This window comes from Melanotaenia boesemani, chromosome 13 (assembly GCF_017639745.1).
Source record: "Melanotaenia boesemani isolate fMelBoe1 chromosome 13, fMelBoe1.pri, whole genome shotgun sequence".
Classification (NCBI taxonomy): domain Eukaryota; kingdom Metazoa; phylum Chordata; class Actinopteri; order Atheriniformes; family Melanotaeniidae; genus Melanotaenia; species Melanotaenia boesemani.
In genome coordinates this window covers 17,698,835-17,711,764 of record NC_055694.1, presented here as the reverse complement: position 1 = coordinate 17,711,764, position 12,930 = coordinate 17,698,835, and the positions used below count along the sequence as shown (strand labels likewise).

At 38.6% G+C, this 12,930-nt stretch overlaps 1 protein-coding gene across 1 annotated transcript; it reads left to right on the top strand.

The window, feature by feature from the left end:
* The first annotated feature begins 597 nt into the window (after nt 1-597).
* Nucleotides 598-12,910, top strand: sort1b (sortilin 1b). Its single transcript, XM_042003533.1, has 20 exons — nt 598-1,198; nt 2,526-2,585; nt 2,754-2,827; nt 2,926-3,028; nt 3,143-3,304; nt 3,989-4,062; nt 4,933-4,982; nt 5,071-5,198; nt 5,606-5,750; nt 6,089-6,244; nt 6,588-6,694; nt 6,860-6,962; nt 7,055-7,226; nt 7,597-7,787; nt 7,874-8,063; nt 8,182-8,298; nt 8,986-9,094; nt 9,734-9,846; nt 9,991-10,120; nt 10,904-12,910. Exons 1-20 carry the CDS (start codon nt 926-928, stop codon nt 10,916-10,918), a joined length of 2,472 nt encoding a protein of 823 aa, XP_041859467.1. The 5' UTR covers nt 598-925; the 3' UTR covers nt 10,919-12,910.
* The last annotated feature ends 20 nt before the right edge of the window (nt 12,911-12,930 follow it).

The following is a 12,930-nucleotide window of genomic DNA, read 5'->3' as shown; positions in this document are numbered from 1 at the left end:
GCCCATTCTATTTACATATAAAATTAAAGAAATTTAGTACAGATCGTGCACACATACAGACATGTACAAAATAAATGTAGGCTATACGTGTCAAGAAATTTTAATTGGTGCAATTTCTCTTTCAGTTTTTTTTTTCTTTCTAATGTTTATTCATTTAGATTTGAATCAATGGTTTTAACTATGAGAAACTTTTACACACACACATAAATCTTAATAATAGTATTATATGTTAAACCACCGGTAGTATAAGAGACAGAGTAAATTAATCATGAAGCAAAACTAAACCGTTTAAATTACAGAATTTCTTTTTTTTTCTTTTTTTTGTTACTGTGCGAATTAAAGACATCGTCATGTCTTGAATGTTACATTTAATAATGGCTGACAACTAGTTATTTTCTCATATAAAAAAGTTCCGACTGCCCCATGAGCTCTATGAGCATATCGCTCAACCTATCTTGATACTTTTTTTTTGACAGCTAATTATGCAAACCTCGCCTTTTTATATTTAAACCAATCAAAATAGCGAAGAGATGGTTAGACTGATGGACTAGCCAATCACAGTACACTCTCTTTATAGACCAGCAGACACATTTTCTGTGATCGTTACAGTATCATGTTGGGTATAGAGTTGCAGGGCGAGAAATTGCAGTTGAATATCCCGGTTAATTTGCTATAAATTTAGGGGGTTTATATTGATATTTGTGCTGCTGCGCGGTGAGACACACGAACCTTTAAGGACGCTTCTTATTTTCAAAGCCTGAAATAGTCGCTGTCAGGAGGACTCTTGTTTTGTTGATGTCATCCGTGGTAGAGCTGTAGCGACCTTCACTTGCTGCTGTATAAGACGGGGATAAACAAAGACTCGTTTTGGTTTCTGTTTTTGTTCTTTGTTGTTCTTTGTTTGTCACTTTCAGCAACAGCGAGGATGGGACATTTATTGCACGGTATCCTGCTGTTTTCTGTATATACTTTCACTGTCGGCTTAGATTTCCAGCCGGGATCCAAACCCCTCGGACAGTCTGTTTTTCTGAAGCAGTCACGCATTGGAGAGAAAGCCGCGAAAATCGTGAAGAGATCTCTGCCTGGCTGGCTGGCTCCATCACCAAACCACAAGATAAAACGAAGAAGCACCGAGCAGGACGACTCATGTAAAGCGCTCCAAGGATCTGACACCAAGTTAGCGAACAACACCCACATAGTAAGTGACCAACAGAGGTCCCGTTTCACGTCGCAGCCTGGCAATTAAATGAGCCCAGAGATGTGCACAGGTGCTAACAAGGTGCACGAACAGGCCTAATCAGAGACGTTTGGTGTAGTTGGGTGTAGCTGATGGGCTGTTTTCCACTCACTTGTAAGCCTTCAAGCCCTTGCAGGTCTAAATACCTTAGTGTCACGAAAGATATTTCCTATGCGTACTTTACACCACACCTTTTTTTTTAAAGCTCAGCCATGTAATCATACTGTCTTCTATGCTGCCATGATTTCTTTCCTTTAAGATTCGGTGCAGTCAGTTAGTGAAACGGTAACTATGCCTTCAGTCCAACCAGGTTCAGCTGAAGGACAAGAGCAGTTTTCCTCTCCAAAGGTTACACTAATGACTATGGTCCATATCCTTTCCTTCTTAAACATGCAGCCACATTCTGTATTTAACCTCCCCACTTTTCTCTGCTTCACTGAGAGCAAATCGGCCTGGATGTTGACAGGAAAATTAGCCCATGGGAATCCATGTGACTGGCTGTGTGGTTCTTATTTTGCAATTAAAAGACATGTTTGTGTGGACGTGAAAGCAGTTAGAAGCAGGAAGTCTCATTAGGGTAGAGACTACAGTGTTTTCTTCTTCTTTTTTTTTTTTTTTTTTTTTTTTCTTTTTTAGCAACAACCAGGAAGAGAATGAGCCTTCACAAGCCTTTACAGGGCTCATAAAATGATACTCCTCTTAAAACAAACAAGACCGATTTCATCAGAAACCTGTCCTGCTTATTTGCCTATCTCCTCTCTGCCATGTGATTAACTTTGCGTTGCAGTCTTTGTATACTTGCGCCCAGTAATCTGAGGTTGAAAGAATTCCTAAAGGCTGAGCCTTCTCTTTTCCCACCGGCACCAGAACTGCTTACACGATGAGCTACTTTGAATACTGTGAAGAATACTGAGCCCCAGAACGGGGTCCAAATTTTAAACTTGTATATCAACACAAGTATTTTATGTGAACCATCCTCATCTGGTGGTATATTGATTGTTTTGGAAGTCTACAGAGAGCAACTGATTTGAAGCCTTCTCTGGTTGTTTTGTCTTATTCCAGCATTTCAAGACTGGAATATGGAAAAGTCATTGCCAGTTAAAGCCTAAATAGGCTGTTCAGAGGCAAGATTCACAAATAGGTTTTAACTGCAGTTGTCAGCCATGCTGTAAAAGTTGATTCTCATCTAATGTGGCACTACTTACTCTATTACTCCCCAGTAACTGCTGGGATGTTTATCTTTTATTGAAGTTTACATCTCTGAACATGTTTGTCCTTTTTTCCTTAGTACGCCTTCAATGACCTGAGTGGGTCAGTGTCACTGGCCTGGGTTGGAGATGGTACAGGGGTGAGTGTTGTACTTATCCTGACATGAGTAGGTCAGACGTGGCAGACCAGTTCAGTGCTGGCCTGCCTGCATAGAATACATAATGAATTCCCTCACATCTGAGTCTCAAACACAGTAATAAATGATGCATGTCCTAATCTCCTCAAGCTGACCCTTTGTTCTTTGCAGGTCATTCTGGCTTTGACGACCTTTCAGGTGCCCTTCTTCTTGGTGAAACTCGGGCAGTCCAAACTCTATCGAAGGTAAGTCTAATAATTTATTTCATTTGAAGAAGTTCATAGTTTGTTTTGAATTTGCATCTCATTTTGCTTCAACTGCCTTTTTTTTTTTTTTTTGCTAGTGAGAACTACGGGAAGTCATTTCAGGATGTGACCAATTTAATCAATAACACCTTCATCAGATCAGAGTTTGGCATTGCAATCGGCCCAGAAAACTCAGGGAAAGTAAGCCATGCCCTGTTGAATTCCTCACCATGTTTACTTCTTGCACTCAGTTTATGGAAACATTGCAGCGCTGTGATGCAACCTGTACAGAAACTTTCCGACTCTGGCTTTTAGGTGATCCTGACTGGTGAAGTATCTGGAGCTCTGGAGTCTCGGATTTTCATCACAGATGATTTTGGAAAGACTTTCACCCACCGGGACTTGCCTTTCATCCCCATTATGCAGATCATTTACAATCCTGAGGACTCAAATAAGCTAGTAGTCCTCAGCAGCAGTGTAAGTAGTAAATACTGAAGGGGTGCTCATTTTTTATGTGGACAGAAAGCAGTTTGTATTAAACTTGAAGGCCAAAGATGTGCATGTGGATTTCACTGATCAATGGAAAAAATCTCTTTAAGTTTAGTTGACAATTTGTGGTTTTGGGCTATTTCCAGCTGCGTTGTCTTATGATGCCTCATTTGCAAATGTGTCTCAATCTATGCAATGAACTGATTCTCTATAGTTAAAGTTTCACCTTGTTTTTGCTTCACTTAATATTTTTCCCTTCATATATTCTAAAATGTTCATATTTGTCACGTTAAGAAAAAGGAATCTAAAAATATTCAACATAGCATTTAAATGCATCTAGAAATTAGGTGGAATTTTACATTTTGATCTTTATTTTAATATTTGGGATTCACCATCATGTACATCTGAGTTTAATTTGCACAGGAGAAAAAAACAATGAGTAGAAAACTCTGAAGTAGTGAAGTCAATACTAGAAGTGTTTGAGTTAATGTGGAATAGCCAATAAATTTAAAGTTGAAAACATTTGTTTTTTTGTGTGTGTTTACGCTGTTTAATTATTAACAAGACTGGTGCATGCTTAAGAGCAGGTCTGTCAAGTTCTGTGTGAACTTTGTGAGCAGTGGTTTTTACTTAAGATAAACTTTGAGTTAATCTTTATTTTTCCATCATCAGAATGAACTGTGGCTTTCTGAGGATTTTGGCACCAACTGGAAAAAGGTCCACGACATGGTGTGTCTGGTGAAATGGTAAGAAATAAAACAAGCTGATCTTTATCAGGCTCTAAGTGGACACTTGTTTAAGATCCCTGGGTGAAACAATGGAGGAATAGGGGGGGAAAAAACATTCAGATCATTGCAAGAGCTGCTCTGTTTGGCACCAGCAATAATTTTCTGTAGTTTTAGTTTGTTAAACATCACGATTATGGTGAAAGAGAGTGGAGTCACACCTGTCTTTGCTGTGCTCTGTGGCAATGTGCCAAAATAAGTTTTAACTAGACTTTATAGCATGTTTGACTTGCTGGGGCCATTTTGTCATGTTCTTCTTTGCTCATGCTTTGGAAGGCAAAGATGGATTTTAACATTACGTGATAAAAAAAAAAACAACTTAAAAATGTAGTAAATCAACAGTAAAACTGCTTTGGACTTTATGAGTGTTTGACAAGCCATGGGGAAGTAAGGCTTCATAAAACACACACTTTTAGAGACACTTCCTGGTATGTAACACGTACTAGTAGCTTTCAGCACTAAATACCGTTGTAGTTTCTATTTTAAAATGGCTGCATTTACTGTTTATCACAACCATAGAAGATGTAGATCTAAATAGGCTACAGGAAGATTAGTCATTTCCACCAGAGGAAGGATTTTTTTTTTATAGTTAGAATGTGTTTATTTAAGAAGTTGCATTTGATAAGTTATTATGTGACTTTCACTTTGAAGTAAAAGCTACATTAGTAGAGAAATAGATTACTAATGCTTAATGAATTCTGCATTTTTTGCTTGTGCGATTACAGAGCCTGGCATTGTTCTTCACTTAGTTACCAACACATCCCAATTTATAAAGCAGTATTTATTTTCATAGCCTTGACAATTTTTCAGTATTTAATCATTTACTTTCAGGGGAAGGAAAAATACCCTCTTCTTCACAGCCAGCCAAAATGGATCCTGCAGTAAGTGATTCTTACAGCCTCAAATCACATGTATCACAATTGTGTACAGTCGTTGCCCTTCCATTTCTAACCTCTCAGCATGTTTTAGGTGATCGGGGAATGTTAGACCTGAAGAGAACTACAGACTATGGTAAAACCAAAAAGACAATCGCCAGTAAGATCTACTCTTTCGGCCTCGGTGGACGCTTCCTCTTTGCCTCTGTAATGACAGGCAAGGTCAGTATAAAGAAGAGTCAATTCAGGACAATATAATAAGAACGTCTGGCAAAATTCTTGCGTAGATATTTGAGTTAGTGAGAAATTACAACTGTAAAATTGGTTTACTTGACAGAGTCAAGTCACAGTCAACAAGCCTGTGCTACATTTGGGGCTGTCTATTACTGAACATACATCTGTTGGTTAGCCACATGATGACAAGCATAACTGTATTTTCTTCCTTACATTAGCTCATTTTTTAATTTCTACTCAGGGAATTAGTAATGTATTTTTCATTTAATCTGTATAAATTTTTAAACCACTTCCTAATGTCAGCTCCAGGACTGAGCATAAAGCTCTGTCAACATGTGTGTTTTCTTTAAAATTGCCTGTGTGCAGCTCATTTTTATAATGCAATGTAACTGCAGGGCATGCTAAGGATGATCCACGTGTCTGTGGACCAGGGTGAGACTTGGAACATGGCCCAGCTGCCACCCGTCGGTCACGAGCAGTTCTACTCCATCCTGGCTGCAAATGACGACATGGTTTTCATGCACGTTGATGAACCTGGAGGTCAGTCCACACTGCAAGCTGACATCTTTATTTCTCATATCGAATTTATTTATCAGTAGCAGACATATGTTCTAATCTAGTGGTTTCAAATTCACAATTTATTAAGCCACATTTATTTGCCCATTCCAAAGTGATGAAGTTTTCATCTACTTATAATTTTGTTCACAAGCTGCCCTTTCATCTGCCTCAGTAATGCTCTTTTGGCTGATAGGAAGTGAATATTCATAGTGTTTTTCCAGTGTTTGGTTGTTTACATACTTTTAACTTGCACCAGATAAAAAAAATGGCCTTATGAGCCATTACCACATAACAATGAACCCTTCTGTGTTTTATCTCAGATACAGGATTTGGTACAATTTATGTGTCGGATGACCGGGGCACTGTGTACTCCAAGTCACTGGAGCATCATCTTTATACCACCACGGGGGGCGATACAGACTTCACTAACGTCACATCCCTACGAGGAGTTTTCATCACTAGCATCCTGGGTGAAGGTACCTCTGTTTATGTGTCTGTGCTTACATAAAGGAAAAACATTACATACCTGCACTCAAATTCTCCCAGGCAACACACCCACTCATATGACTTCTCCATTACATACCAGTAACAGGGTGTGAGGTAAATATTTAATTAGTTGTTCAGTGTTAGTGTTGTGTTGTATTGTCTTTTTTGGCTGAATGAAGCTGAAATAACTTTAGTTACTCCTGTTGCTCTGAACTGATCTATCCACTGAATTGATCTTATTAATGCTTACTGATAAAATCTATTGAATTGAGCCCGTTTCTGGTGCAGCCCATAACTTCCTTTAAATGTTGTGCTCTGTTTTTGTGGTTTCAGATAGCTCTGTGCAGTCTGTGGTATCCTTTGATCAGGGAGGGGAGTGGGTTCCCCTGCAGAAACCTGCCAACACCAGGTGTGATGCTACAGCCAAGGACCCTGAAAAGGTAAAAACATGCAGGGGATTCAACTGGTACTGATTTTAAAAAATAAAAATAAAAAAAGTGCAGTTGTTTAAATTAGAGGGTCCCATAAAGTTTTTAAGTGTTCAGATCCAAAGAAGAGTTGGTACTATAAACAAATGGCAAATTCTGCTTGTGTTTTGTCTACAGTGCAGTCTCCACATTCATGCAGCTTACAGCACTGCAATGAAGCTGAATGTCCCCATGCTGCCTCTGTCTGAACCAAATGCTGTGGGTCTCGTCTTAGCTCACGGTAATCCTCAGATTAGAATTTTAATGCAAATACTGCTGTACAAAAGTGTTTTTTTTTTTTACCCTCTGAACATTTTTTAAATGTGTCTTCAGGCAGCGTTGGTGATGCAATCTCAGTGATGCGGCCCGATGTATATGTGTCTGACGATGGGGGCTATACCTGGATAAAAGCACTTGAGGGGCCCCATCACTATGCTATTCTGGACTCGGGGGGGCTGCTGGTAGCTGTGGAGCACAGCATTAATGAACCTGTCAACCAGATCAAGTAAATTACACAGTTGGTGTTAACAACTGATTTACTTCTGCAGCTGCATGTGTTTTAAATATCATTTGACTCTGAATGGAAATTCTTTGTAGTTCTTTTTTTTTTTTTTGCCTTTAAATGTCAAGTTACTTTCAATTTCCGAAGCCTGTTGTAGTTTAGTTTAAAATATCCCCTCTTTTATGCTTGGATTTTGGCCATTCATGGTCAGATCTTCAGTCCTCACATCCTCTGGATAATGCAACCAGTTCAGATATTGTTGACAGTGAACACATACAGTAGAATATATTATCTAAGCTAAGCTGAGCCTTGTGCTGCCTTTAAGTTTCTTGGGCTTATGCTGGTGTTTGAACACTCTTTGATGTCTTGACAGATTTTCCACTGATGAAGGGCAGTGCTGGGGTGTGTATAACTTCACCACAGATCCCATTTTCTTTACTGGGCTGGCATCAGAGCCAGGGGCTCGCTCCATGAATGTCAGCATCTGGGGTTACAGAGACTCCCTCTTCAGCCAGTACTGGATCTCCTTCACCATTGACTTCAGGGATCTTCTCACCAGAGACTGTGAGTGTGGTTTCTATGTAAAATCATGGATATTTTGTCAGTATTTCAATCATTTGTGAGCAGGAAGCAATTATTCATGTTTTTAGGTGGAGAAGATGACTATGTGCAGTGGTTGGCCCACTCTGATGATATAAGTGACCCAAATGATGGCTGCATGCTGGGTTACAAAGAGAAGTTCCTGCGGCTCAGAAAGGACTCAGTTTGCTGGAACGGTCGTGATTATGACGTCAACAAACAACCGACCCCGTGTCCATGCACGCTGGATGACTTCTTGTGGTAATATATTTTGCTAATAAACTTAGTTTTGGTGACTGACAGCAGGTCTTATGCAACTTGCTTACAGTTATGCCTTCCACACTTGCTTAAAAACCTGGCATCATGTGACTCTTTACAGTGACTTTGGGTACTACCGTAATGAGAACAGCTCAGAGTGTGTGGAGCAGCCAGACCTGAAAGGCAAAGTGTTGGAGTTTTGTCTGCATGGAAAAGAGGAGCAACTGCAGACCAGTGGGTAAGGCTTCACCTTCAGCTCCTAAATGCAGGATAAATTAAACAACAAGACAGAATCTATGGGTCAACATGTGCTGGACAACAGTAAATATCCTTGGCCCTCTTTTTTTTAATCACTGATGCCACATACGTTGTTTTTAGCTTGCATGCTGGGGTACAACATCCTCAGAGTGACTCTGATGAAGACACGGAAAGTGTTGAAACATTAGTTCTCTAAAGTTTGCACAATAATGCTGTAAATCAATCACTTTGTTCCAGCTCTTTCTGCTTCTTTGCAAGTCTGATGTCCTTCAGCTGTGAAGCACCTGATATAGCCATTGCCCTTTTTAGAAGAAGGACAGAGTACCTTGATTTTTTTGTTTTAACTTCTTTGCAAATGTGTAGTCTGCTTCACAACTATATTTATTGAGCAATGACTTGATCAGTCTTGCATCCAACAATTGGATAACTATGAATGACTTTAGACTTATCAGCATTTGAAAGAGATACTGATTTCAAGGCAACCACAGCCTTAAGAAATACTTTTATTAATGTTTTTAATTAAAAACCAGCTGGACAACAGAATCTATAATTTTGCTGTTTTTCTGAATGATCATATCAGTTAAAACCGTGTGCAAACCTCTACCTAAAATCAGTCACTCTTGACTGCAGGGTCATAAAATATTTTTTAATTTATTTTTTTTCACAGGTATAGAAAAATCCCAGGTGATAAATGTGAGGGAGGAGAGATGCCTGAACGTAAAGAGATCGACCTCAGTAGGAGGTGTGTCAGTGACTTGGTGGGCTCAGACCGTTTGGTGAGTATTTCTGTAGACTAATGCCATGTTTAGACTAAAATTTCTGTGTAAATGTCTTTTTTTATAACTTTTACCATAGTTTGTAGTAAAGGGTTTACTATAAGTGCTTTAGAGCAAAAATGTATTCGTCCAGTGTACCTCAACCTTTCAGATGACATGTAGGATGGTATTACTCTATCCTACAGGCTGTTTCTGATAATCATGGCTCTCTGAGGAAATCAGGCTGGTTTACCACTTTTGACTGGACTGTAGACATTAGCCCTAAACAGTGGGGCAATGAATAAGCTGTCTTGATAACAGGTTGACAAAAGAGAGACAAAAATAGTCAGTGTTTTGTCAATAAGTCATTTTTGCCAGTTTCAGCACTTTGTGAGCACCAGTACATTCGTTGTTTCTCTCTGAAAAAGTGAGCTGTCTTGAATTTTGTTGCCCCAAAAAACCTGCATCCAGAGTCATTTGATGCCACACTGAATGTCAAACATTCAAATTTACGTTCAATTGTGCCCAAGAACCAAATATTACTGTTTTGTTTTTTTTTTACCTGTGTTTAAAGGGCTAATGGCTTGCTTAAAGTTTTTTCTAATAATAAGACTGCATCTGCTTTCATTGTAACGTTATCTTTGGTCTTATTCTCTTCAGACAGACACTCGGTCTACCAGTTCTGTGCCCATCGTGATAACCGTCATTGTGGTCATGCTGCTGAGCATTGCAGCAGGTGTGGTCTTTGTCAAGAAATATGTCTGTGGTGGCAGGTTAGTGTATCTTTACCCCAACTCTGTATCTCAGCCGCTTTTAACAAATTGTATCTTTTTCTTTTTACTAGTTCATGGTATGTGCTTACTACAGATTTTAAATGGTTTTGAGTGACCTGACAGTGTCTTAAATGTGCCCTGCAGGTTTTTGGTTCACAGGTACTCTGTGCTGCAGCAGCATGTTGAAGACAATTCTGCTGATGGGATGGATGACCCGCTAGAGACCAACCACACTCAAAATGGCAAAATTGAATTTCACGATGACTCAGATGAGGTACAGTGGATACCTTGTTTTCCTTCCATGAAACATAAGAAACAAGGTCACAACATGAAGTTATTTGCTATTTGTCACATGCATATGAAAGGCTCTTTTTTCCACAGTTAGCTGATATTCTTTTTTTTTCACATTACATATGAACTGTTTTTGATCATTTTTAGTTGTTGAAATGTAACTTAAGCTGAACTTAAAACCGTCTTTAGAGCATGCTACAGCAGTCATTAGTCAGTATGATCATGCTCCCACACATACTAAGCAGTCTTCACCACTTTATGACAGTAGTACTCTGGACTGGCGAGTCAGACTACAACTTTCTGCTATAGTCGGGGACACACTTGTGTTAACAGCCGAACAAAAAAAATTCCATGATGACAAACACACACTGACAGACCCACAATGTATAAATAATGACCAGCTATGTGATTATAGCTGGTCATTATTCTGACTAAGGTTTCAGAAGTGATGTCACTGGTTAAGCTCAAGTTAAATTACTGGGAAATGCGTAGTAACAAGAAACAGGCTTCACTTTGTCCAGAATCAGCCTCAGAGCATTGTTACCTTACACCAACCCAACAAAAGCCACCTGGGACAGCTTACAAAGCTGACGCCAGTTTTTTTTTTTTCTTTCTTGAAATGGCATTCTTTCAGATTTCCACACTTGAATGCGGATGTAGGTCACTTAAGTAACTGAGTTAGGTGTGTGTGTAAACATAACCATGGTGGTTTGTTTGCTCACCTGTGTTGGTTTTGGCTACAGTATGCTCTCTTCTCTCTGTACAGGATCTGCTTGAATAACAGGCGACACCTGTTACACAACTGAGCAACAGGTTTCCTGTCCACCGTGTGGCCGGCCGCTGTCCCTGCCACTCTTATGTCTCCAGCTCCTTCTTCCTTTCTCCCTCTACTATAAAGTTTGGCCTCAGCTACAGACAAAGAGTCTGTCTCTGCTCTCATCAGTAAAGTTTAATGAATGTAAGGAGGCTTTCTAAGACTTACGCCACAGCTGAGAACAATGAAGAGGGTCATGTTGTGTTGTACCTCAGTTATCAGTCCTGTTGAGTGGGTTTGAATCTCGGAGATATTTATTTTAGGGAATGAAGAAGTGCTACAGTAACTGCTGTCATGAGTAATGAGTTTTGAAGAAAAGTTAGTTGTATAAATCCACCTCCACTGTTTTATGGGTCTTCCTTTCCCATCATCTTACTGTGTTCCTGGAAGTACTTTCCATTTATGTTGACTTGTTCATAAAACCCGCATTTATTTCAATTTATTGATCAGATATCAGTTTGGTGGGTGTTTTTAAAAGGTTGCAGTTGATGGCCTAGACTATATAAATATATATTTGGTTTCTTTTAGTCTCACTAAAAAATACAATCTTATGTATTCATCTGTGCTTTGAATACCAGCTTGCTGATTGTTGGAACGTCTTGGCATTGTGGTCTGTTGTTGAAGTAATAAGGCACATGAAATTAATATTTCTGTGAGGTTTGACAGCAATAACATGTTAAAATTTTGTATATTTAGCTAATTGTCTTTGCACGGTAAAGCATCTCTTACCCTTGATATTTTGTTTGATGAACGGAGATGTCATTGAGCAAATCACAACGCATCAATCTGAATAGTGAAATGTCTGTTTTAAAGACAGAAGTTGTTTAAATCTTTAACTGCTAAAAGCACAATGTCCTAATTATGATAAGACTTTGTAGTTTAAGATTTTTCTTAAATGTGACCTAATATGGTAGGATATCACTGTAACTCTGTAAAAGCTGTTTGTAATTATCTGAGCAGTTTTTGTACTAATCAACTTCTACTAACTATTTAACATCTCGTTATTGAGATTTGAAGTAATAACTGTTTGATAATAGATGTGTTTTTTTGGCAATACATTTGGATAACCAAATAATTTGATGATAAAAACAAAAAAATGTAATAAAGCAATTCAGTTATAGAACTGCAATACAAGCTCTTTTGGGGGCAGGATTTGCTTTTGATTTTAGGCAAATTATCTAAAATAGCATTTATTGAAGGATTCTCATGTATTTTACAATGAACTGCTTTTTTTAATCAGTTCAACAAATCTGTCTTATGTGAAGTCTTATTTTTTTGTTTTTCTTTTAAGGCGTTTGTTGCACAGCTATTTATCTGTCTTGTGTTAGATACCGAACTTCCACGCAAGTTTAATTTATTTATGACAAGCTGGTTCAGAGTGCAGTAAACTGGAAGTGGTTATACAAGTGCCTGGTGTGAGGATCTGACACGAGGCCAGCATCCATCTACTGATCATTATTTATATCAGATACATGTAACCAGTTTGATCTAGTTTGTCAGTGACTCTCCAGAGCTGCACTTGTTGCCTAAGATGACTTTGGGAATAGTTCATGTCTGCATCATATGAGGTCTCATACACCTGCATGTTACTTTGATCTTTGTATAAAAAATGATCTGCAATAACCTGGCGAGTTTCCATTTTGTTTGCTGTTTTTTTTATTTTTTTCTTCTTCTTTTGGACCGAGGCCGTCTGATAAGAGTTGACTTAAAAAGAACAGAGCGGGTACAGGGTTACTATGTAGCTACTTTATACTGGAAAACATCCGATGAGGTTTATTTAATGAGTTTGTTGCATTTTTGTGGGGGTGACACATTTTTCATTTAAAACAGCTGTATAAACTTAAGATGTGTTGTCTGTAAATATCTACTGTTACTCATTTATAACTGCTGTTTCTCTCTTCTGTATATTTAAGGCAATTAATTTTCTTTGGGTTTGACAATAAATTTCTGTTCCTTAAATGTTGCAAATTTTTTATTTG